Source organism: Drosophila virilis, chromosome X (genome assembly GCF_030788295.1).
Source record: "Drosophila virilis strain 15010-1051.87 chromosome X, Dvir_AGI_RSII-ME, whole genome shotgun sequence".
NCBI lineage: Eukaryota > Metazoa > Arthropoda > Insecta > Diptera > Drosophilidae > Drosophila > Drosophila virilis.
Genome location: NC_091543.1, coordinates 17,622,501 through 17,647,866, shown reverse-complemented (window position 1 = coordinate 17,647,866; position 25,366 = coordinate 17,622,501). Strand labels below are relative to the sequence as shown.

The 25,366-nt window shown below is 43.1% G+C and overlaps 4 protein-coding genes across 6 annotated transcripts; 1 reads left to right on the top strand and 3 right to left on the bottom strand.

The window, feature by feature from the left end:
* Positions 1-1,260: 1,260 nt before the first annotated feature.
* Positions 1,261-3,468, top strand: LOC6636724 (uncharacterized). Its single transcript, XM_002060083.4, has 6 exons — positions 1,261-1,626; positions 1,739-1,820; positions 2,366-2,532; positions 2,595-2,729; positions 2,786-2,993; positions 3,060-3,468. The coding sequence occupies exons 1-6, from the start codon at positions 1,612-1,614 to the stop codon at positions 3,362-3,364; spliced, it is 912 nt and encodes a 303-aa protein (XP_002060119.2). The 5' UTR covers positions 1,261-1,611; the 3' UTR covers positions 3,365-3,468.
* Positions 3,469-3,760: 292 nt separating this feature from the next.
* On the bottom strand, positions 3,761-5,340 carry LOC6636723 (chronophin). 2 transcript variants are annotated; one of them, XM_015168304.3, is made up of 3 exons: positions 5,009-5,340; positions 4,563-4,943; positions 3,761-4,502 (listed from the first exon to the last, which is right to left on the bottom strand). In XM_015168304.3, exons 1-3 carry the CDS (start codon positions 5,021-5,023, stop codon positions 3,960-3,962), a joined length of 939 nt encoding a protein of 312 aa, XP_015023790.1. In that variant the 5' UTR covers positions 5,024-5,340; the 3' UTR covers positions 3,761-3,959. The 2 variants fall into 2 exon arrangements, with proteins under 2 accessions (XP_015023790.1, XP_032295628.1); XM_032439737.2 differs by having other exon boundaries at positions 4,563-4,940; positions 5,009-5,339.
* A 369-nt stretch (positions 5,341-5,709) lies between these two features.
* crm (cramped chromatin regulator) lies at positions 5,710-10,816 on the bottom strand. Its single transcript, XM_002060081.4, has 7 exons — positions 10,690-10,816; positions 9,858-10,465; positions 9,581-9,784; positions 8,126-9,519; positions 7,663-8,053; positions 7,062-7,213; positions 5,710-6,997 (listed from the first exon to the last, which is right to left on the bottom strand). Exons 2-7 carry the CDS (start codon positions 10,417-10,419, stop codon positions 6,896-6,898), a joined length of 2,805 nt encoding a protein of 934 aa, XP_002060117.2. The 5' UTR covers positions 10,420-10,465; positions 10,690-10,816; the 3' UTR covers positions 5,710-6,895.
* A 763-nt stretch (positions 10,817-11,579) lies between these two features.
* On the bottom strand, positions 11,580-15,879 carry Syx4 (Syntaxin 4). 2 transcript variants are annotated; one of them, XM_002060080.4, is made up of 7 exons: positions 14,843-15,879; positions 13,647-13,829; positions 12,546-12,639; positions 12,231-12,473; positions 12,090-12,163; positions 11,782-12,030; positions 11,580-11,718 (listed from the first exon to the last, which is right to left on the bottom strand). In XM_002060080.4, exons 1-7 carry the CDS (start codon positions 14,873-14,875, stop codon positions 11,647-11,649), a joined length of 948 nt encoding a protein of 315 aa, XP_002060116.1. In that variant the 5' UTR covers positions 14,876-15,879; the 3' UTR covers positions 11,580-11,646. The 2 variants fall into 2 exon arrangements, with proteins under 2 accessions (XP_002060116.1, XP_070065274.1); XM_070209173.1 differs by lacking the exons at positions 13,647-13,829; positions 14,843-15,879 and having other exon boundaries at positions 12,542-12,639.
* Positions 15,880-25,366: the final 9,487 nt, after the last annotated feature.

Sequence of the window (25,366 nt, the reverse complement as noted above, 5' to 3'; positions counted from 1 at the left end):
TCCTGTTACAAGTTGCGACATTTTTACAAAATATCCAATTATTAATTGCCAAATTGTACAGTGTTCGTAGAAACTGCGACTGATGCAGCCAGGCACTCGAAATTAGATACATCAAAATGTGTTAAAGTGCATTAACGCAATATATAGAATCAAACCAGATCATATACAAGCGCACCTGCACATTCATACGTTAGATGCCTAGCTCCATTAAGTATTTGCGCCGAATTGTTGAGAATAATATATTATAAAATAAGAAAGCAAGTGTTTAACTGCTTTCTATTCACGTCCAAAGTGCACTACAACTGCAATTATCTAATCAAACGCGTTATTTTCAATCTTAAGATATCGTTTGTACCTACAGAAAAACCAAACTTATCAGATTGCGTGTGCCTAGCATATATAAAACTACAACAACAGCAACAACTAAATAAACATATAACTATGACCACACTAAAAAACAATCCAATGTACCTTATACAATATATATATATATACACAAAACATGTACATGCCTATACTATATGTTGATTATGCTCGTTACAATCGGTTTGTGTCTTGTATCTGTATCTGTATCTGTATCTGTATCTGTATCTGTTGTTACCTTTGCCCCGCACCACCAGCACACACTGCATAAATGTTTTATACGACAAGAAATGCAATTGAAATAACGATACGAAATAGTATATATTTTATTATTTTGATAAACATATTTATATACAGAACACGAGATGTGCTGCGATGTACAGAATGTTCTAATGTACATTTACACATAGCATTGTTAAAAATTTACAAAACTAAAATGGAAAGAGATTAAAAACATGAATTAAGAATTGTAAAAAACAAAAGCGGAAATATATGAAAATTATATAAATTGAAATGATTTGTGTTTGAATTTTGGGAATGTAAATCGCGCTCTAAAATTGTTTGTAGATCAGCCAGTTAATGGCCTAAAAGATCCATGGAATTAATGGATTGAACACATTTGTATGCGTCCATAATATGAAATAGCAAATGCGTCGTTGTAATTTTGATCTTGTGTAACGTATGCCTTAGTGCTACAGGTCAGTGAGCCGGATCAGAGCCAGAGCAGAGCCGGAAGCTGAGCTAGTCATTATATGAAGCGTGATATTGTATAGCAATATGGTGTCAAATCAATTGGAACTGAATTGGCGGCGACACCCGCTGAAATGTGGATATCAACAATTGAGGCATATCAAGCGGACTGACACACAACACTACGCTCCAGTTTGAGTCGGGCCAGTTTAGATGCTAAGATCAGCTAGCGTCTGGTGCTAATCAAATCGCTTGCAACTCAATTGAAATGGATGCCGTGGCCAAAGCAGACCGCGTCCCCAGACCCCAGCTCAGTCAATTGTCTTTGGCCAGTCGAGCTTTATAGTTGGACACATCACACACACACACACTCTGGGACTTAGCATCGAGTCTGTCGGCGTAACGCTTCCATGGAATTTGCATCAGCCACATTTGGCATACAAAAACTAATAGAAATAACAAAAGTAAAAATAAACCTAACCGTATCTAACGAATCTGTCAACCCTGAACCGCATTTGCATCGATCCGATCACTTTCTGGCACTGTCACGACTATAAAATGAGCCCCAGTTCCGTAAGTAGACAAGATGCTGCCCCGCAGCTAAGCCAAATTGCTATCGTGCGGACAATTTTCAGCAGCTAATCCTATTTTCCATTTATTTCCAATTTCCATTTTGCATTATCAGCCGAAAGTCATCAAGCAACTGAGCGCAGCGGAACGTGAAGAGTTTTTCGATTCCTTTGATGTCGTTTTCTGCGATTGCGATGGTTTGTTCTTTATGCATAAATTACATATACTATGCAGATACAGATACAGTTGTCTGGGTTTGTTCTGAATTTCACATTTGATGAGGTACGGTTTTCGATTAGATTTAACGTTTGGAGTAAATTGGACTTGGATTTCATAAAGAGCTTGGAGCCGTTAAATTATATAGAAAGTCGTAAAAAGCTAACAGATTGCATTTGAACGTGTTTCAAACGGCATTTTTTCTCCGTTTGCCAACACTGGACTGTAAGCAATTCAAGTAAATTGAAGAAACTGGACGTGAACTGTTAATAAGTCTCAGTTTTTGAAAGTGCTGTACCAAAGCATTTTGCATAGCAAAGAGAAAATAAGACCCCATTGCTCATACTGCATTCTTTGGCCTTCAGTTCAGTTAAGTTCGATTTTCAAGTCTTTTTTTTTCGGTTACAAAATTCAAAAGCCAATTGCTACGTTTTTCAACACTGAAATCAAACAAAATCAAGAAAATTTACCATACTTACAAGAGAAAAATGAGATCTCATTTTGACCGTCGCCCATTTTTTCGCAGGTGTTGTCTGGTACACGCTGCGCGACTTTATACCCGGCTCGGCACAGGCCATTGGGGAGCTGCAGCGTCGTGGCAAACAGCTCACCTTTGTGACCAATAACAGCATCAGCTCCGTGGAGGAGCATATGCGAAAGTTCGCCAAGCAAGCGGCATTGCATATTGACCAGGTTAGTTCCAGGTGATCTAATAAGTTGGCTGCGATTTGGTTTTGAATCCCTTTTCCGAGCAGCAACAGATTGTGCATCCGGCGCAGACCATTTGCGATCATCTCAAGGCCATTGGCTTTGAGGGGCTCATCTATTGCCTGGCGACGCCGCCCTTTAGGCAGCTGCTGTGTGATGCGGGCTTTCGTCTAACCGAGGAGGTAAGTTGCTTTGCTGGCGTTGATAGATACTTGGCTCAAACGGTTTTGCCTGCCAGCGCGAGGGTCTAATCATCAAGAGCCTGGGAGAGCTGCACGAGGCCATCTTTGGCGGGGAGCCCGTGCAGGCTGTCATTATCGATGTGGACTTTAATCTGACGGCGACCAAGCTGATGCACGCTCAGTTTCAGCTAAAGAATCCCAACTGCTTGTTCCTGGCCGGCGCTGCCGATGCGCTAATACCCTTCGGTGCCGGCGACATCATTGGTATGAATTTATTTTAATTTCCATTTCCATTCTATTCTGCATATATATCACTGCGTTTCCTTTAAGGACCTGGCGCCTTTATTGACCTTGTCGCCCGGTCCACTGGCCGCCAGCCCACGGTGCTGGGCAAGCCGGGCGAGGCGCTGCGTCAGCTGTTGCGCCAGCACCACGGCCACGTGCCAGCCAACCGAGTGCTCTTCATCGGCGACAGTCTAGCCAGTGACATTGGATTTGCGCGCGCCAGCGGCTATCAGACGCTGCTGGTCCTCACCGGCGGCAGCAGCAAAGCGGATGTGGCCAGCCTCTCTCCGGGCCACGCCCATATGCCCGACTACATAAGCGACTGCCTGGGCGATATTTGCGGCAAGTGAGATAAACTAATGGAATAAACAAATACGAATACTTATTCTATATACTGTATTGTTTTAAACATAAACAGCTCAAGTAGATCCCTTGAAGCCAATAAAGTGCATCTATATATATATATATATAAATCGTTCTTATAACATAAACAATTATGAAACTTGTCTATAAACATTTTCCAGATGCTCGACTTACTCGGCAAGTGAATTTCTTATTTGTTAATCAATAACAACAATAAACAAATGAATTGCAGAAGCAAGAACCAAACATTCAATGATCTAACTTAACTATAACAAATAATTTCTATAAGGCAGCAAACCGAATTTTAATTGTAAATATTTTCGCTTTCAAAAATGGTTCGATTCGAAACCATTTCGTATTCAAATCTTGGAGTATTATTGCGGTTATTTTTAGTTTGATTTGCATTTCTTGGCAGAATTATTGTTGGTTTCTGGAACAGAATGCAATAGTTGCAGAGACCACAATGATGGTCACGTTCCGAATCCACCTATATACCTATGACACAATAGAACCCTTAACCGTTTACAGATTACAGATACGTGCCCCAATCCCGAATGCTTATGGTGTATGGTGTAGTGGGCCTCAGACATGCGCCTTGGGCGCAATGTCGGCAAGCAATTGTATGAAATCGGCGACGCTGTCGGCATAGTAGTCGGGCAGATGTTCAGGACAGGTCTCCGCCTGGAGCTGGTCGAGCGTACAGCCGCCGGTCAGAACGAGCAGCGTTTGGAATCCGCACATGCGGCCAAAGCGCACATCCTGGGCAAGCATATCGCCGATCATGAGCACACGACTGGGCATGGTAACATTGTGCTGCTGGATCAGCATATCGCCAAGTGCGCGGCCCGGTTTACCCAGAACCGTGGGCTGTTTGCCGCTGGCCTCAATCAAGACGGAGGCAAAGGCACCGGGTCCAATGATGTTGACACCCTTTGCCACGGGCAACAAACGGTCTGTGGCGCCGGAAAGCAGCAGGCATTCGGGATGTCGCAAATAGAGATGGGCGCGCAACATTTTGGGCGCGGTCAAATTGAAGTCCACATCGATGACGACAGCGCGCACCGGCTGCTTGTCAAAAATGTTGCGTGCCAAATCCTCATAGGTGTCGTCAATGAATTGGTTGGGCTAAACACTTGAGGATTTAGAGCGGTTCTCTCAAAGATTGCCAAAGCACTTGTTACTTACGCCATCGATAAGCTGGTAGCCCGCCTCGCGCAGCACCCTCTTGAACTCAGGCGAGGCTATGATGTAGATAAGACCCTCAAATTTGATGCTTTGCAAATAGTAGACCATTGTCTGAGCCGGATGCCAGATCTGCTCTGGTTTCACCTGCATGTTGGCCATCGCAAAACGCTTCACAGTGTCGTCAACGTTGCGCGCGCTGTTGTTGGTAACAAAGGTGAGCTGCTTGCCGGCACGCTCCAGGGCCGCGTACGCCTGGTCGGCATTCGGCACATTCACTTTCAGGGTATAGATAACTCCATCTATGTCACTGTACACCCGATCGAAGGAGTCAACAAAGCGGCGTCGCTGCTCAGCGCTGAGCTTCAAAATGTGCTGCGGCTGCTTAAGTAAATAGCCATATGATTAGATTAATATCAAATAGCTGGGGACCAAAGCTAACGTCTTACGCTTTTGTTTGTCATGTTGTTGCCTCTTCTTCTTCTTCTGCTGCTGCTGCTGGTGCTGCTGCTGGTGCGGCTACTGGTGCTTGTGCTGCTGCTCGAGGCTGTCGCTGGGACGTCCGGCACTCAACTAATGTGACGAACTCGACTAACGCATCATAAAACTAAAAACTGCAAAATAAAAATGATTAACACTTTGCAGGGGTAAACGAAGACACAGACGCCGGCGTTGCCACCGCTCAATATCAAAACAAAACCAATAACGAAATATATTGCTCGTTGCTGCTATTGTTTTTAGCTGTGGCAAACTCTGCTGTCGCTTATCGCAGCCACTGACTGCACGCGCCAGCTTTCTCTCTCTCTCTCTCTCTGTCGCGCACTCTCGCTTTCTTTGCTTACTCTCGTTGCTTGTACCCACAACATTGTGTGTACCAAATAAACATTTAAATACTGATACACATACACATGCACATGCGTAGGTACCGTTAGAACAGTAGATGAGCTAGCGTTTCAGCTGGAAATGGAATTAGCTAGAAATGTAAGTGATACATGCATACATATGTATTCTTAAGCATACACATGTATGTATGTATGTACATAAGCAGCTAGTAGAAATGAATAACAGGGTTATAAATCCAAGTGTAATGTATGTATGTATATGTGTGTACATATGTATGTATATATTTAACAATCAGATACGTGTTAGAAGATAAGTTATGACCATGGTTGCCACGTGCATTGCAAATGTACCAAAATAACTTTGTTTTTATTACTAGACTTTTTTGTTACAAAATCGAGTGTTTTTCGTCAATGAGTTTAAATTAAATGTTGTGATAATATGTTCATATATTCTTGAATTATGAATCATCTTTGAGTATTTTCAACTTTCTCAGGCTGCCCAAGACTTAAAATATACAAGCTACTTAAGAAATAACGAAAAGAAAAAATATATACATATATGCGTTCAAATAATTTACATTTAAGCAAGTTACTCTTATATTTTTTATATATATTTAAAAATGTTGTACTTGGTCTTGTAACATCCGGTATAAACTACTTTCTCAAGTGACAACCCTATTACAATTGTTCAACGATTCTTTAACCGTTATGAAACCGATTCTGACAGCGCAGCCTAAAATAGATACGAGTCTTAATTTAAATGATGCAGAATAATGTATTTAAATAATTTCATAAGCTTAAGATTAACATAAATACTGTTAATTTCAAAATTCGATTTCCTTTCATTGCCTTAACATAAATAATATACTCTTATAATTCTCTACTACTTGATAAATATAAATATTCATAACAGTTAAAACAAATGAAATACATTTTACTCCGGGGATATATACAGAATAGACTGTTATTTATTATATTTATATGCATATTTCGTATTACACTACAATACAACTTATCTAGTAACTAACTATTCTGACCTATTAGCTACAACCAACAAAAAAAAAAAAAAAAAAAAAGCGGGAATAAAGAAACTATAGTGCTTAATCGAGGTAACTAGAACATAAAACAATGTGAGTAGATTCTGTAATACTTAGCGCACATATATATATGAAATAAATATCGAGCATGTATGTGTATGCTTAAGGGTATAATATTAATAGTAAAAGAACAAATTCAACATCACAAATTGTAAATGTTTAAATTAAAATTAATAATATCCGTATTAAAAATGGATGAGTAGTATTTTCGTTTCTTTCTCATTTTGCTTGGAATTGAATATTGTGTGTTAGCACGTTTAAATATTAAAAACTGATAAATAACTATAAGAATACTCTGCAAATCGAATCGAATCGAAGAGGTGACAACATTGTGTGGATTTAGTGGTCCGCAAGGTAGCCCGCGCAGGGTTTTGTGTTTGACAGCAAAACACAGATGTTAATCCTTCTCCTGCTGCTGCAGCAGGGCCGAAATCTCCTGAAACTTGTGACGATAATCAACGCTGCTCTCACTGATCACCGACATGTTCGATGATGGGTCCTGCATTGAGACGATTGTTTCGTTTTAGGATCGCTTTATTTAACCAACTGAACAACGCACTCACCAGTATATCGCGCGTGGCATCAAAGTCATCCAGATGTCCCAGCAGGCTGGTCAGCGAGAAGTCATTGATGTTCTCCTCCAGCCAGCGTGAATTCGATGTGGAGTCGCGCAACAAATGCATCGGACTGACGCTGCCATTGAAAAAGTTTTGTGCTGCACGGCAAAGGATAATCATTATTTCGATATTCGTTGTCGTTAGCAAATGTAAATCATATAGTGTGCATATTTTAACACATCTTAGCACATTTGTACATACTATTATACAAAAAGATTTCAGCTTTCAGCTCTTATAGTATTTTTTGACACCATAGAATGAAAAGAGATAGACTGTGCACAGGCAAAGTTCAAATTTGAAATATATACGAATTAGGCGGGTTTTATCGCCCCAGCTCAGAATATGGCAAGGGGAGCTCCAGGCTCAATAGATCGGCTCTCTCACGCATACTCATGAGAGGGATTCAGCCAATTTGCACTGTTCGGATCTTAAATCAAAGTCCCACTTTAAACATTTACGAACGGAACAACATGGAGAAAGCCGTAGAGACTAGTCGTTGTACAAGTCACCCCATGCTTATAGTGTGTATATAATTTGCTCAGCTTACTGGTGCTCTCATCTTGGGCGTCCTCTGGCAGCGTGGTGCTTGTGGCTGGCAGCGTTGTCGCCTCCACAGAGAATTCCAAATCGGGCATATCCGGCCCTGTGATGGGAACGCCGCTGCTGTCACTGCTATTGCAGTTGTTGTTACTGCTGCTGTGATCTTCGGCATCGGGCTGGTGCTGTTGCTGCTGCTGTCGCTGACTGACACCGCTATTGGACCCAAGTTTGGACAATAGAGTAGTTAATCCACTGCTGCTACTGACGCGTTCAATGGGCTCAAAGAGACCGTTTTGCAGATTGCGCAGGCTGAGCAGATCGTATGGTTGGGCTACTGAAGATGGCGGCAAGAGGCAACGCTGCACCAGAACCTGACGTGACATCTTCTGGCGAGTGAGCTGCAATATAAAATGCCAATTCGATTAATATAGAAAATATGGAAACAATTTAGTTTGTTGCATTTTGAGCACCTTGGTCAATTGACGCACTGGATCAATAACATTGACCATGGGCCTGCGTACTGGCAGCATGGGCGTGCGAAAGATGACCTCATTGCCATCCGTTGATGTTGCTGTTGCCGATGAAGGCCCAGCGCCAGTTGTCGTACCAGCGCTCGCCAGATTGCTGAGCCATTGCGCCTTGGTGATTAAATCGCGTTTGCGATCGCAACTGTGGCCACAATTGCATTGACGTTTGCGCACACGCTCGCTGAGATTGGCAACCAGGAGCAGGTGCTTCAGCTTATTGCTAACCGTCGCCGTTGTGATCGCCTTAACGCGTTCCACGCTATCACAGTCATTGGTATTGTAGGGCAGCGATGTTGATGCGGAGGACGACGACGTTGTGCTCGTTGTGTTGACGGCTGTGGCACCGCTCGGCGTTATCTGCTCCAGTTCACACCAATAATACTCTAGCTCCAGCTTGGAGTCCTGACCCAGCACCACATACAAATCGCCAATGGTTATATCCGCCGAATTGGATATCGTCCAGCCCTTGCGTATGCGCTTGATCACATCATCGCTGAGCAGCGGCTTAAAGTTGCGCGCTGCAGCAGCCTTGCCGCCTTTTCCACTCCCAGCTCCGAAGCCGTCGCTACGTTTGGCACGTGTTGGGCCTGGAACTGGCGCTGGTGCTGCTGCGAGCACTGCGGCCGGTGCTGGCGGCGGTGGAGCAGTGATTGTTATGGGATTGCTACTGGCGCTGCTTGAGCAGGCAGTTTGCTCAACTGTCTCGCCCTCGGTTTTCAGACTGAGCAGCTCATTGATCTCCTCGCTAATCTCATCGCCGCTGTTGCTCTCCACCTTGACATTATTGCTGGCCTCTGTCAGTTCATCCAAAGGCTTATCCTGAGCTAAACTGGTCAGAGGCTTGAGCTTTTTGGCTTCAGGCGAACGCTTCTCTGAGCCGCTCTCGGTTCGCGCACGCTTGGCGCTGGCAGCGGCCGCAGCTGCTGCGCTGTTCAGCGTCTCGCTGTGCACCTTGACGCCCAAACGCTCCTCGTACGCGGTCAGGCATATGTTGACGCTGCTTAAATACGCCGTAATGCTGAGCAGCGGACGATGTATGGGCACGCCTGGCTTGGGTAAAAAGCAAATCAACGGCTCCGTCAGGGGCTCGGACGGGTCTGTGTTGCCGGTGCCAGTGCCACTGGGTGGCAGCAGCTGCTCCTCCGCAAGCCTAGCGTCAGCGCTGCGCCATTTGTACTGAAACATTTTAATAAAGCTGAACAGCTTCTTGTGGAGCGGCACAATGACGCGACTGCGTGGATTCTGTGCCAACGCCTGAACGCGACCAAACGCCTCGATGTTCGCCGGATTCACCAGCACCTCAATTTTACTGGGCAAGCGTATGTCCTCCAATGTATCTAGGTGGTTTCCCGCAGTAATTAGCTTGGAGTTTGTGTTAGTTCGTTTATGTCGACTCACCATCCAACTGATTGAGACGACGCAGCGCCTTGCAGGAGGGCGTCTTGATGCGTATATTCTTGCCCTTGCAGCGCACGGTGATGTGTCCCTGATAAATGAGCTGCTTCAGTTTCATGAAATGCTTCTCAGAGAGAAACTGCAGCTTGCGCCTCATTTCGCCATAGTTAATCAGCGTGTACAACTCCTGGGCAAGCTTCTTAAGCTCTGGAGCAAGGCATAATTGGAAATGGAGTTAGGTTGGGTTGGAAGGGGGCGTCAAATGCCTGGACATGCTTACCATCCGTAAAGCGGACATATTTGCCAATCTTGTGATATGTTTGATAGTAATGCTGGCGCACTTGGTCCTTGGTCTTGAAACTGTAATCGGTGCTAGTGTTGCGTCGCTTCAGCTTGGCATTGATGCAGTTGGCCACTGCCTCGAAATCCTTGCCATATTCGTTGAGCGCATCAAAGAAACAATTGCGCTCCAGATTTGTCCAAGTCGTTTTGTTGGCGGCCCGCAACTGTGACGGCGTCTTTTGGGTGGCCTTCTCCTCCTTCTTGGTGTGCTCACGCTCCGGCGGTGGCGGCGTCATCGGACGCGTCAGATCTAGTTTCATCTTTTGTATGACACGCGCGCTCGCCCGTGTGCCCGGGCAATTCTGTGTGGTAACCGAACCGAGCAGCTCCTCGGGCTCAACGGCGCTGGTAACTGGCGCTAGCTTGCACTGCACACCCTTGCCATTGCTTGTGAATGCATTCGCTCCAGATGCGACTGCGCTTGTGGCTGCTTCGGTGACGACAACAACAGGCTCGCCCGCAAACTTGACATTCTTACACATGTTGGCGTTGTCTTCCATTTTATGCCACTGGCACTGGCTGCCCCCACCACGGCTAACCGACAGGCTGCAAGTAATTATCAATTATGTGACAATTGTTTGTCCACAAATAGCGTTGGGAAATTCCTAGATATTAGCGCTTAAATAGCAAACTTTGCACGACGCCAGCGAAAAAATGGCGCTCGCCAATGGGTCAAGAAGTTGATTGGTCTATCGTTGTTTGTTTGAGTTATTCGTATTTGTTTGTTGTTATTTGGCCACTTGTTATATTGCACTCTATTGCGCACTTACCCAAAATGCAGAAATTAATTATTTTGCGTGTGTTTTGTTGTCGTTTTGGGTCTTATTTATCTTCATTGTTTTGCATTTAGAGGAGCGTATAATGTTATGTTAAGTCGCGGTTATGCTTATTTTGGACGTTAACATGCGCCTAACATAGCTATGTTAAGTTCAAGATTACGTTGCTCAGTTTGCGTTTACGTTTGTGATTTTGCGTGTGCTTTGCGCATTTAGCGTTTGAATTACTTGCTTGTTTTATAAGTTTTCAATAAATACCTTGCTTGTGAGCTTAATAATTCTACATATTTTCAATTTTGCGCAATCAATGTCAGGTAAAAACTTTGGTAGCATTATATTTATCCTCTTAGCTCACTAGACATAGTAACATAACACAGCGTAGACGTAGACACTAGACATAATAACGTGCACATTACGTGAATCTAACAGTCAGTTTTCAATTGGTAACATATCAATATTTACTCACACTTAACATATAATTAAAAAAAATAAGAAAACAGTGTAACATAAATGCATACTTACTCTCGTTACTTACCGTACAGTCCTATTTACATCATCGAGTCATTTGCCTGTCAAATGTATTTAAAACTGCAAAATCGCGGATGATTGTGTTAAGCAGCAACTAAGCTACAAATTGTCAGAAAATTGGTATTTGAAATTGCGGAAAATTCAGTTTTCGCCAACACATTCAAAGGGCAACAGTTATTTTGTGTAAACAACTATCAGCTGACGGCAATACGCAGCATTGCATCGACAACACCGTAATGTTAACAGCCTTACTAAATGCAACCCTGTGTGACCGCCAAGACATGGTGTGGTGAGTAAAGCATTTGAAAACGCCCGGCCAGTTTAAATGCAAATCGATTAACAAAACTATTTTATTTGGCTTAAGGGCAATTCAAAAAAAAAAAAAAAAAAACAAAAAAAAAAATAGTTTTGCGCTTATGTGCATCACAAATAAATACCGATGATTATTAAAACTAACACAACTGCAACGAGTATAGCAATGAGCATTATTTTTTTCTGTAAAAAAATGATTCGTAAAGAAATTCCAATTACTGTATCCGACGATTAAATTAAACGCACCTTGCGCGCTTTCTCCCGGTACTCCTTGGCCTTGTCGAGCTCACTGCCGCCCTTCTCAGTGTAAAGGGTGGCCTGATTTGCATGGAACTCCACCCGCTGTATCGTTTCGCTCTGCTCCATGACGAGCGTCTGAATACGCATAAAAAGTGCATGAACATCCTCAATGGATTTCTCCAATTTTCGGAGCTCATTGAAACGATCCATGAGATCGCGCAGCGTCTGCCGTTCCTTATCTGTCTCTTGCAGTATCTAAATGAACTTTTAAAAGTCAGCTTAGATAATGATTAACGCCGCATGCAACGACTCACATTGTCTACAAAGAGTTTTGTTGTTTTGTTTTCGATCAGCAATTCGATCTCTTGTTCACTGGCCTCCGCATTGACTATACAAATTGGAATTCTGATATTAATTTCAATTTGATTATTTACATTTCCCTGCTATTTACTCACTGATCTTTGAATGCATGCGCAGGTTCTTCTTCACCTTCGTCTCGTAGTTCTGCAAGAATAGTTCGTTTTTCTGCCACAGATTGATATAGGTCTGGTAAAGGCCATAGAATAGGGTACGTTTCATGCGGGCCTCCAGGCTGTAGTCAGTCTCTGGCGGCAGATTCGCTTTGAACTCCCTGAAGCGGTTCATTAGCTGATTGCCCAGGCGCAGGTTCCTGTTGTGCAGCTCATCCATTTCGTTCTCTGTGCGAAACGTGTAAACGTATTAATCGACCACTGCGAATGTATCTGTAAATATGTATAAACTGTACCTACCACTAAAGGTGCGCAAATGGATTGTCTGGGACATACGGTCCATTGCCTCCAGATTGTTGGCGATTTGCGAGAGCTGATGTCGTATTTCCGAATACTGTAAATGTGTTTGTTGGAAAATTAATCAAATGCAGAATATGGTGTTGAATAAGTCACGATTTTATCATCCGATCTTAACTATACAACACTCTTTTCTAATTTGGCTGAAAATAAGTCAAAATAGTTAAAAGACAATATTTACTTAGCCAGACCAAACGAAGTAAATAAGACTACAAAACCGCTTTCGGACCAAGCCGATTTATACGTTCTTATTCAATAAGTAGGCGGTAATATTCCGTGCAGTCAAGATGTCCGTTAAAAATACTTTATTAGTGTTCTAAAGTGTTTCAAAGATTGTGGCGCATGCTGGTTTGCGGGTTCATTCAACTTTTGGAGTTGTCATTCAACGTAACGCTAACTGTAAACTCTTGATTTGAACACTCTACTAGACATGTGTGAGGCGCAACATTGTTGGTGGGTGCATGGGGGCGGGGTGTTAAGTCACAGTTAAATGGCATGCAAATATAATTAGATTAGATGTTGATAAATTTGTCTGTATGTATTTAATTAATTAGAAGCTGCTGTAAGCCATTTCTTCGCCTATCACGGGTTCGACGATGAAGTAATGCGCCGCGATTGCTATTGACGACGTCGCTGATTCATGCGGCCGTCAAAAACGATAATGATAAACATTTCGAATCAAAGCAGTTGGTTTCTTTGATGTTCACAATAGAGATGGGATCGTGTCGGTGTTTACTCAACACGGCACGAGCCAAATATCGGACTGAAAGAGCACGCAACACGCACGACATTTTGCCATACACATATTTGTACTGTTATTATTCTAGGTTCTGGTCCCCACTAGAGATGGGAGCGTGCGGCAACACGCACGACATTTTGTAATTTTTTATTTATTTGTTAAATTTACATATTTTTTATACTTTAATTACTTGTTTACATTTTCTAATTTTCATTTTAGCATTAATTTGATTTATTAACACACATACATATGTAGCTCGTGCTGTTCGTGTCACGTAACACACACACACACACACACAGACTTACCGGATTCAGTATAGCATCCACATTGGTACCCTGTTGCGACATTTTGCTGCGATCCTTGTTGTTGTCGCTGCTGCTGTTGTTGTTGCTGTTGTTGTTGCTGAGTGTTTCGGTGGTCGCGTTGTAAACGTTGAGCAACAATGAACCATTCGAGGACGAAGACGTTGAGTTGGCGCTGAGCGAGCGCTGCAAAACAGTTAACAAAATGCTTAAACAGTTAACGGTTCGAGCTCGACAAAAACAGAATTGTTTTCGAGCATCGCTGCTGCAGCGACGCCGACGCAACTCTAACTAAAACTTCGTGCTTCAATTTGAAGCTGTTTTCTTTTTCTTGCTTTTTTGCCAGCGATCTGCTCTCTCTCTCTCTCTCTCTCTCTCTCTCACACAAGCTGTGCTGTTGGGGGCGGGCGCGGGTGCGAAATGCGCAATCTGGTAGTGTAATGAATATTAAAGGCTGGCCAACAAATTGGAATTGAACGAGCGTGCGGGCTTGGGGATAGCCCCTCATGGGCTACTTTATCGCTCTTATCTGTCGGCAATCAAGGTGTACGCTGATAAGCGCCCAAAACCAACAAAAACAACACGTCCCCCAACTCCTGGCTACCAGAATGGCGAGCTAGTGTTAGGGCCGGACGCGGAATGTCGCGTAGTGTTTGTAAACGCCGGCGAAATGAATGCGTGCAACAAAATGGAGCTAACATACAATGCGAGCAGCATACTGAGGCCTGATGAACGTAAATTAGTTGAGCCGGAAATCGAAGTGTATTTGTTAAACGCGCTGCAAAAGTTGCATATGCGATTCCATTGTACGCTGAGCGTACTGTATTTTGTTCGTTTCTGCAGGCAAATAACAAGTTGTAAGCTTAGACATGCAAAAAGCATATACATATAATGCATGCTATTTATGTATGTAAGTAGCCATTACCTGCTATCAAGTTTACTCTAAAGCATCGCGACACTATCTTCCAGAAGAACAATTGACAATGCCTGGGGAATTCAATTAATTAAGATCTAGCAGGACTTTTGCAATACTTTTTTCGCTCATCTTTCTTTTCATTTAGCATTTTGCCACACTGTATTTGCCTAAGAAGCTACACTTTCAATCGAACGCTACTCTCTCTCTCTCTCTCTCTCTCTCTCACACATAGAAACTATCGAAGCTCACTGCAAAAATAAAAACAATTTGCACTTAAACTTACCTGCAAAAGCTCTGGCAGCCTATCTCTAGCCATTGTGATTCTCTCTGTGTTGTGTAGTGCCGAAGTTGATAGTGTTGTAAGATTGTTCTTGTTGTTGTTTTTGTCCCAGTTTAGCGTTGATTTTGTAAGCAGAGACGCGATACGTTTGCCTTTGTATGTATTTATTTATGTATGTATATACTTAGTTGTTATTGTTTTAGAGCACTTGTTTTAATTGCTTTTGACGTGCACTAGGATAAACACGAATTCATTTATAAGCGACAGTTGTTGTTGCTTTGCATAAGCGACAATGCCAGAGTGTTAAGCTGCGCCCTGAGTGTCTTGTTGTTGTTGTTGTTGTTGTCGGTGCTGCTGCTGCTGCTGCTGCAGCTGCGGTCAGATGCTTCTTCTTCGTTCGGGACACTTGCACGACGGCAACAGCTGTGCTTAAACTGTGCGTATGCTTTTGTTGCCAGCAGCACAGTTACGCGTGAGAGTGACGCGCACGATTTAGGAAGAGAGTGCGAGAGAGCGAATGGCAGAGTGAGCAGAGGCGAGCGCCGCAAGCTTCAACGGTATCAAAGCTGATAAGCAGCGTTGCTTATCGGCGTTATATTTGCGGTGCCCTTGTGTGGAGGAGTATGTGGGTGTGTATAGGTGTGTTGTGTGTGTGTGTGTGTGTGTAATTAAGTATTGCCTTATCGCGCTTTAAGCACTATATTTGCAATTGTATTTGTAATACTATTTGTATTTGCATTTGTATTTATATTTGTATTTGTCACTGTGTTTGCATTTGTGTTTGCGTATGCAGTGGCTTTTTGTTGGCTGCACTTTATTTTTGTATCGACTGTTGCACGTTTCACGACGTCCATTGAATTACCATAGTACAACAAAAGTACAAACTGAACGGATCGAAAGAGAGCACGAGCGCGAGCGCGAGAGCGTGAGCGAGAGGGAGCGGAAGCGACAACAATATTGATACATTTCATTTATTGCAACAAGCTTTTTGATAATATTTATTTATTTCTTATTGAGTTCTCTTCGCGCCGCACGTCGCCTGCTAACTAAAAGCGCCGGTCGCGAAATATATGCCATATAGCTTCTCAGCTTCAGAAGCTGCCACTGAGATTTCTTTCAATTTAAAGATTAGCACAGGCACACATACATACATGCGCATACATATGTATGTACAGTTATATGTACGCACACACACACACACACACTGATAAAGTTATGTATTTATGTGTAAGTTAGCTAGCTGTCTGTCCCTCTGCACTTTTCGGGGGCTATTCTAGAAATTGAACCGGTTGCGACGCGCTCTATGAAATATGTGTTAATTGCCTTCTTTTTTTTTTTTTATTTTTTTGTTACAAGTACAACATTTAGCTGTTCAGCAACTACAACAACAAAAGCAACGAAAACAACACCGACGACGCCGTTCAATTGAAGGTAGCGACGCCGACGTCGACGTCGACGTCAACGGCAACGGCAACGGAACGACGTCAACGGTTCCAAAAGTCACTTGCGCTAATTAGTTGAACTTTTTCTTATTGTTGCTTTTGCTGCTTTTGCTGCTCTTGCGGTTGCAAAACGCTCACAAGCTCGACGTCGACGTCGACGTCTCATTCTCGTTCTCGAATTGCCAGCAAAAAGCACACAGCTTGGGTCACAATTCACATTTCAATGCATTCCAATTGCGACAATGGAACAGTGTGAGGAGCAAATTGATATCGAGTGATAATACATGCATACATTGTCTATGCATGTATGTATGCATGTGCTTCTATTTGCATGTGTATGTGTGCCTTCTAAATGAAAGTCATTGTTGCCAAACGTACGAGAAAGATGAGAAAATATGCATATATATATATATATATATGTGTGTATATTTAAACATAAATATTTAATTCAATAAAAAGTATTATGCATACGCTGGCTTTTAGCTCGAACTGGGCATGACTAGCTGCGAAACCACAAGAATTGCAATTGTTCTATGCGACTAGCATATCCTGTCTTTTGTGCAATTAATGGGTATCTATTTGTTTGGAACTGTTGTTATAAAGCCATATCCAGTGGTAAATGCATATCTAAGCTTTTTGCATTATACTTTAAATCCCATTTAACTGCAGCACACACATTTACACAGTAACAGGGCATCCGATAGTTGTGCCTACCCTCGACTGTCAATCGAACAGCAAGGCGACGCCTTGTCCAATTCGCGCAATGTGAACCTTGATTTATCAGCGCTAAGCCGCAGCGACGTTGAACTCCCCTGATCGTTGATTCAAAGAAAATCGGGCTCGATATGCGCTTACTACTTATATATACTTACTTTATAAGTATATGGACATGACTCAGGGAGTATAAACAGACAGTAAAAAAAACTCGTAAAGCTGTGCATGATTCAAGCGAAGTGAAAGCTGACTTGTGAGATCGCAAAAAGGAGAATACGAATCTGAGAGTGGGAGAAACAACGAGAGAGTGATATTGCGAGAGAGAGAGAGAGAGAGGGAGACTCCATTAAAGCTCTACGTAACTTAATATTTAGATTATATTCTTACAGTTTTTAGAAGAATTTACAAATTTTCAGATTCTCTAAAGATATTTACGACAATTTTATCTGCAGGGTAAACTGTAATTGGAAATTCAGATTAAACAAAAATTTAAACGATTTATAATTTTTGACTGGGAATAAAGGCTTTATCGATATTTATCGATTATGTGAGCAGAGGAGATCTTAAGTTTTTCTAATTCCTGATGATTGCAGCCGAACAGGTTCGTGTCCAAAAGTGTGTGTGTGTGTGTGTATGTGTGAAATTGAAATGAACTGGTTCGAACCCGAAATTGTCGTATTTAATACGGACCAAACATTAAACACAGCTGAACCTTACTGAGCCCGGTCCGAACCTTACTGGTTCATATGACTCTAAGGAAATATGAACGATTTTGAATATTTATCGCAGAGCGGGCAATTAACATATAAATGAATCATATGACGAAGCAAGCAATGAGCCACAAACTGTGGGCTTCCGTATAGAGGAAAAAAGAGGTACACAAACCGAAACACAGGGCAGAAAGTCGGTTCGATAATTGAATCGAGCCAGCGACCATGTTTTCGTGGGTTTGGCAAGAACCAATCCGAACTGAATGTGCACTTGTTTTTCGCATATGTTTAATGTCTCCATAATATTATGTATATGTATAAACTATATAAACTATATCGCACGCCAAAACGTTGCAGGCATCTAACCTGGGCTGATTGAGTACTTTTTATAGCTTGAATGATGGAAATCAGCAACAGTTTCGGCTGCAGCATCAGGTTCAGCTTTATCATCACATTTTAGCTTCATCGGCTTTGTACGGACGGCAACATTTCAAAAATATTTTCATACGCCCCGTGTGCAGGCCTTTGTTTTTATGTTTGTTATTCATGTTGCTGTTGTTGTTGTTGTTGTTGTTGTTGTTGCTGTTGTTGTTTTTGTCGGCTCATGCTTTAGCGCAGCTTTGTTTACAATTTATTTTGTCATGTGTCGAAAATTGCAAATTTATGAGTTTTTGATGAGTCTTTTTGTGCTCGTCGCTCGCAACGCTCGCAGTTATTTGCTGGTGTTTGCTTTTATATGGGTCAGCACACGCACACGCACACGCACACGCACACGCACATACACACGCACACACACACACACATAGGCACACGCACCCAGCATGTCCTGGCGCATCCTGTTGTGTATCGTATGCTTTTGACTTTTGATTAAATTCGCACACGCAAAACTATAAATGCCACACGGGCAAAAATATCACAAGATGACAAAAACAACAAAAAAAAAAAATAAAGGAAAAACAGCAAAAAAATATAAAAGGTAAAATAAATAAACGACAAATTCTATAAAGGCGCTGCGAAATTTGTTCTTTCTTTTTGCCAGGTTTTGGCATGTGCCACGAAAAATGCATACAAATTGCTTTTAAAGCCTTTAAGGCAACTGCTTCTATGACTGTGTGTGAGTGTCTGAGTGTGTGTGTCTGTGTGTGTGTGTGTGTGTGTGTGTGGGGGGGGCTAGGTAAGGCACGATTGGCTGCGCCGGATATAGCCTAGGCGCCAATTTTAATACGCTCCCAAAATTCTACAGCATTTTTTGTTGGCACCTCATAAGCAATTTGCATAAAAGTCGCTGGCATCGCCGACGCTGAACGCTGGCAATTGCAAAAACTAATGGCAAACCACACACACACAGACACACACACACACACACGCAGACAGAGACGGAGACACACACATATACGCCCACTCATTCTAGTTGTCGCCCGCACAGGTCATGCACATCATAATGTTGTGAATTATTCATTGTTTATGCTTCAGTTGATGTTTTAATTAAACAGCAGACCTCAAAAGTAGCAGCCAAACTGGCGGCAATTGCGTTTTTGCATTGGCTAGCCGAATGGTGTGGGCGGGCGGGGGGTCAGGTGTTCGTCGTGACATAACAAATTGACAGAAGTGGACAATTTAATCATTTGTTCACTCGCTTCAAGCTGCGTCTCGTTGTTACGCTGGCATTCGTCATAGCCCACTGGGCGTATGAGTAATGTGCATTTCCTTACAGTCATTTAGTAGGAATATGATATAATTTAGAGAGTGAGAGAGAGAACAATTGCGAGCGTTCTAACTGCAAACATTATTTATACACATATGAATAACAATAGATAAAGCAAGCCTTTCTTGAATTCATGAGAATCGCAATGAAAGGCGATTTTTAGAAAACAATGCAAAGAAGTGACGCGTAGCGTTTTCATTGGCTCACATCGTCATCGAAGTATCGCCTTTCTAAGCGATTTTCATTAACTCCAGATAGGCCACATATGAAGAGATAAATCAACCACAAAAAGAGAGGTTCAACTGGTTCAGGTTCATGCCTTACTGAAGGCCGTGAGAATCGCATAGAAGGCCGTTATTTAAGCGCTTGAACAAGACGAAATTTGAAATTTTTTAAATCGGTAAATAACGAAAAAATGCATTCAATGCAAATAGCCGAACAATTGGCAAATATACGCTGTATTTGAAATGTGAAGCCAAATCCAAATGAAGTGAACGCAGAATCAGTGTCGCAAAAACCGATAAGCAACTTGCCACATCCGCTGGTTGCACCTTTAAAGTGCAGTCGGATGCGCTGTGTTGCGGCGTGGCTTAAAGCGAAACGCTCCGCGATGCCAACCATCCGAAAGGCATAAAAAACAGTGGCAGTGGCATTGGGCTGAGGCAGAGGCAGAGGCAGAGGCAGAGGCAGCCGCAGCAACGATGGCAACGCCAATTGCCAAGCCGCATTATTTATCGCATTCGCGTTATTTGGAGGCGGGTTGGGTGGCTGGTTGGATGGGCTTGCAGCAAAACAAAATGGCGCCAGTGCCATAATGGCGGTCGTCGCTGGTGTCCTTGTCGCTGGCGCAGCGGATGCTTGGCATTTATTGCAAGCGACAATATTTCGCTGGCTGCATCAGCAATGGAGCAGCAGGCCGCGTCCTGCGGGTGGCGTGCGTCCTGCCTGTGCGCATCCGTTGCCTGCCGCAAGCCTGGCGCATAGAACGCGCCTCCTTTTCAACATAATGGCGAGCGTGTCATTGTCAGTGCGATCAGGGGGCCGGGACGTAGCCGGGGCACGTGCAACTGCTTGTGGTGCGATGCATTGCAGCGCATCTCAGCTATTTGTTTATAATAAAGCGAGCGAATTTTTCACAACACATCGCGACAATGGTGGCAACCAGCGAGCGAGCGAGCGGGCGCTGCGGAATGTGGCTGGCGGCGGCATCTTCTCAATTCAATTGGAAGACACACAGTCGGGCGGGCGGGCAGCTCGCCAGGCAGCTCAGTAGCCTGTCTGTTCCATTTTGCCAGCCATCTACTTATTTATTTATGCAAACACATAATTCGTTATTTCGTTATTTCGTTCGAGCGCCTGGCAATCAGTGAGCGATGATGTCCTTTCGCCTGTCCTCAGCTGTCTTCTTGCCAGCTAGAGCTGATTGTATAAAGCAAACTAAGCTCGCAGCTCGCTCTCTAAACGGCTTAGTTTGTAATCAAGCTGCCATGGCCAAGCCAGCCAAGGACACGCATACCAACATATCCTTGGCAGTTGCAAAATAAAAAAAAAAAAAGAAATAAAATAAGGAGAGAACCAAAAACATATATGTATATAACATCTGCTGCTGCTGCTGCCCCCGCTTAATACACCGACGATTTAAGGCACACCTGAGCTCCGTCTTGGCCATGTGTGTGTCAACTGCAGCTGCACACAAATCGCCCAAATCGTTGCAAATCTCTCGGCGAATTGCTCTCATCCGGCTTAAGAATTATTTAATATATATATATATACAAAGATTTTATGTTGAGAAATGCTTCTAGTGTAGCATATTATTTGATGTTATTTCGATTTGGTTTGATCTCGGAATGTGTAAGATTTCATATTAAATATCTGGGACTAAAATATTTAATTTTTCTCGTACTAACAGCTTCTTTGATTCTTCGTGCAATGTTGACTTAATATATTTTATATAATTATTGGTATAGTTGTGCCAGGCTTCTACGGGGCAAGGTAAATAACATATTCTAGCAGTTAAAAATGGAATATGTAAATAGAAAGAATAGAAAGTGCAAATATCTTCGGCACGTCGATGAGAAAATAGTGCAGCTCGAACATATTTGGGGAGTATAGTGAAACTTATGAATGCCGAAGTTGGATAAGATACAAGAACCTATTTTTAAATCGATCGCTCCTACAGCAACTATATAATATAGTGGCCCGATCCGGACGGCTCCAAAATGTATCCTTGACTTACAGAAACGCTCGGAGTATCACACAAAATAGCAATGCGATCTGTTCGACTTCTATTAAGGAAATAGTCAATTTTGTAGCGAGCAGTTGCAGCTGAGACTCAAATATCTAATTACAATATAAATGCCCCATCCTTGTTGGTTAACAGGGTTCCAATCTATGATATTCCCATTTCTATTCATATTATTGCATTATTTATTTATGTACAGAAAGCCGCTTGAAGCATTTAAGGCGGGGGGTGGCAGCAACGCAATAGAAATCGGCTTAAATCAACGAGCATACACAAAGCATAGCCTACTTTTTGGGGCTGCGTGCGGTAAATCGCTTTCAACTGGCAGCCGTGGACGCTAACTGGAAAATGACTTAATAACCAATAGACTTTGTTTTATTTATGTGTAAATAAAACGTTAATCAACATAATAAGCGCCAATGGCGGGCTTGTGGGGTGGCTTCTAACAGTAATGGGAGGGTTTGCTTGGCGTATGGGTGGGTGCTGGGCGTGGGCGGGGGCGATTAACGCCCCGGCGGCTACTTAGCGGTAATTGAAGTTTTTGAATAGTAAATAACAAACTGCCTAGCACGCATTGCGACCGGGCAAAAGCTTTGTGGTTTGCCAATCCCTTGACCTCCGCTCCAACTGCCCCATTCATTGCGCTGGCCACGCACAAACCGATTATTGTTGGCCAAAGCCAGTAATATATCAGCTTCTCTGCGGGCAACATTGTACAGTTCCACACAGCAACACAATAACAGAAATAGAAATAAAAATATTTGCACAAAACGCTTCGAGCCGGGCTTACGGCGAGATCCTGTCGCTTATTGTGTGCGGCTCACGTACTCGAACCCCAATAAATATTGATGAGCACACAAACAGAACATTAAAACGCTGTGCGTAAAAGAGCCCCGCATAGTTGCCCGCTAGCCAAAGGCCATGCTCCATATCCTAGCTAGAATACTCCGCTATCCGCCGCTCCCCCGCCCCCCTATACACTAATTTGTCTTCCAAGCAACAGTTATGGGCAGTAAAATTTAATAACAATAATAACATCGCTGCCCTGTAACAGGGGCAGCTTTATTTTTATGCCAGTCGTGTGTGCGTGTGTGTGTGTGTGCGGGGCCAGGGCAAGGTTTTCGAAATGACCAGGCAAATGCATTAAATATTTACAGCCAAAAATATATATACATATGCCTTAAATAACATGGTCCATATGAAGGCAACGAGGTGCGAGCCAGGAATATGCAGCCCCAACGAATCCTTTTAAATAAATACGCAATTGATTCAGCTGTTCATAATAAATAAATGCAAACCTTTGTTTAGCATAGTTAAGCAAATAAACACAAATCTAAAATACAAAGGTTTTCGAAGTTGGAATTGGCGCCCGAGCAGGGACTGGCCTAGAAAGTTTCTTTTGGCTCAGACTACACATATTTATAAATATTATTATTGTTGAAACAAGTTTATTAAAAGAAAGTGGAATAACATGTTCTCAATTTGGGTTATTGGAAACAAGTTGTACGCACGTTTAGTTTAATGAGAGGAAATCAGACCTTGGCGCCCTCGCACAGACCTCAAATGATGTCAACCAAGAGTCCAGATGCAATCCAGTAAAGTCAAATGGTTGTACAACAAAGGGACAACAAGGGAACAACAGGGATAATAACAGGCTTTTAGTTAAAAGACACGAAACAAAATCTCTGGAATATGCCAAAATGATGTAACCGAAGCATTCAGATGGAAGTCGAATGCTGAGCCACTTTTAGTTGAAAGACAGCGAATAAATGATTGCTGCCTGAGCCGGTTCCTGGCCAAATCCAAACGAAATCCAACCAATATTGGTAAAGAAAAGGAAAAACACAAATTCTTGTGGCAGCCCTCGCGCGTGTCGAATGGCGAGCTTTAGTAATTGAATTGACCTGCAGATTGGCCGTTCGGCCAGGTTCGCTGGCTTCGGTTCATTTCTTTGGTAATTTCTCTAATAGGTTTACACTCAATCTACGCCCCCCTTCGCACATAAAACGCCCACTGAATGTGCGCGGTGTGTGTCTGTCTGTGTGTGTGTGTGTGTGTGTGTGTGTGTGCGTGTTTAATGAAAAATGCAAGTAGACATTTTCACAATTTATGTCTTAAGCGTATTTGTATTAAATATTTTCGCATTAAGCAAACAATTTGTCAAATGCCTGACGATAATCACAGAGTAGCTGTGATTAAAATTAGAGACTAGGCAGTGGGCGTGGCGCATCGGATGTGGGGCAACATGTTAATTGCTCGGTGTGCATGGCAAATCAGTGCCACGTTGACAGTGTCCCCGGCAGCGACGCACAAATAATTTTAGTAATTGGCCGCGTTGACAAAATGGAATGCACACACGCACGGGAGGAGATGGGGAGGGGGGGATGGAGTAGGAGAAAGAGGTTTACTGCCTTCCCCCACACATCTAAACGGAGTGGCCCGTAACAATGCAACAGGATAAGCCTAATTATGCTGCTGCTGACAAAACGCATGCGAGCCTCTGTGTGTGGGCTTGGCAGCTCGGTAGTTGCAGTGGTTCAATGCAATTTGAGATGATTTTGCTGATGCTGCAGCAATTGCAACAAGGTACTCGGTCTCGGTTGCAGCTTGCGGTTGCGGTGCAATTCAGGATGCAGAAAGTGAACTCAAATTAAACCTATATATGCATTTATATATATATATATATTATGTATGGCCGATCAATGAGGGCAACGTAATAGCTTAGGTTTGCGTTGAAAAACTTTCCGATAAGAAGAGCGCATTCGTTACCTATACTCGTCGTTAATAAACACTTTAAGGATCAAAGTCTAAGAGCTGTGAAGAATCGCACACTCGTTGTTTAATTGCTCGCATAACTGTTACTCTGGGTCACTTATCGCTGCTCTGGTTGCGTGTAGGTATTCCTGTTACTCGTTGCTGTAAAAACGGTTACACGTATTCGCCGCTCGTTGCTTCTGGTTGCTGTGCAACGATTCTGTTACTCGCTTCTACTATTAATCGTTCCTGCTAATACTCGTTGTTGTTACTACTCGTTGCTGCTACTACTCGTTGCTACTCGCTTCCGATGTTACTCGCTGCAGCTACTCGCTACTGCTTATATTTGATACTGCTGCTTCCTGCTGATTTTCCTTGCTGATGCTCCTCGATACGGTTTTCTAGATGCCGATTTTCTATGTTACTACTCGTTGCGTTGTTGTTAAAGGTTGTGGCCATTGGATATACATTATTTCGACATCGCTTGGTTGCATATTGAACAAATGTTAAGCATTAAACGCTAATCGGCACCGTTGCACCTGAGGCATGCAGCGGTTAGCAGGCATCAATGTGTCAGGACGGCGGGTTCAGCATGCTAATTGAACGCAAATCGCCATGTTAGGCACTTGAGCGCTCATCTGCTCGACAAATTGATTTGGACGGTTGGCGAAGAAGCCGCAGGTTGATGTCTCTGATGCGCATTACAGCTAATTAATTCATTAGCGGCAAGTGTTGAGCGAGTTGGCCGTTGCCTGGCCTGCGCAACACTAGCTAATTAAAATGCGTTGCATTTTGGCCACAAATGTCTTAATCATCTCGACGTTCCCGTGCCCGAGCCCGTGCTCGCATTCCACCTAGCCTTCACCGTGACCGTGCTCATAATTCAATTAACAGGCGGCAATGCAATTTGTCAAAAGAGTTGGCCGCTTTGTTCATTTGCAGCCATTGGCGATAAATCGC

What these genes read in the sequence shown, in the direction of transcription:
- LOC6636724 (XM_002060083.4), top strand. An exon ending in CGGCATTGCATATTGACCAG is followed by an intron (nt 2,533 to 2,594) that starts GTTAGTTCCAGG and finishes TTTTCCGAGCAG; the next exon opens with CAACAGATTGTGCATCCGGC. An exon ending in CGGTGCCGGCGACATCATTG is followed by an intron (nt 2,994 to 3,059) that starts GTATGAATTTAT and finishes GTTTCCTTTAAG; the next exon opens with GACCTGGCGCCTTTATTGAC.
- LOC6636723 (XM_015168304.3), bottom strand. An exon ending in GCTACCAGCTTATCGATGGC is followed by an intron (nt 4,503 to 4,562) that starts GTAAGTAACAAG and finishes TCAAGTGTTTAG; the next exon opens with CCCAACCAATTCATTGACGA.
- crm (XM_002060081.4), bottom strand. Translation starts at nt 10,419, where the DNA reads ATGGAAGACAACGCCAACATGTGTAAGAATGTCAAGTTTGCGGGCGAG. An exon ending in CGCCCAAGATGAGAGCACCA is followed by an intron (nt 7,214 to 7,662) that starts GTAAGCTGAGCA and finishes TTTGCCGTGCAG; the next exon opens with CACAAAACTTTTTCAATGGC. An exon ending in ATGCCACGCGCGATATACTG is followed by an intron (nt 6,998 to 7,061) that starts GTGAGTGCGTTG and finishes GTCTCAATGCAG; the next exon opens with GACCCATCATCGAACATGTC.
- Syx4 (XM_002060080.4), bottom strand. Translation starts at nt 14,875, where the DNA reads ATGGCTAGAGATAGGCTGCCAGAGCTTTTGCAG. An exon ending in CAAAACTCTTTGTAGACAAT is followed by an intron (nt 12,031 to 12,089) that starts GTGAGTCGTTGC and finishes AAGTTCATTTAG; the next exon opens with ATACTGCAAGAGACAGATAA. An exon ending in ACCGGGAGAAAGCGCGCAAG is followed by an intron (nt 11,719 to 11,781) that starts GTGCGTTTAATT and finishes ATTTTTTTACAG; the next exon opens with AAAAAAATAATGCTCATTGC.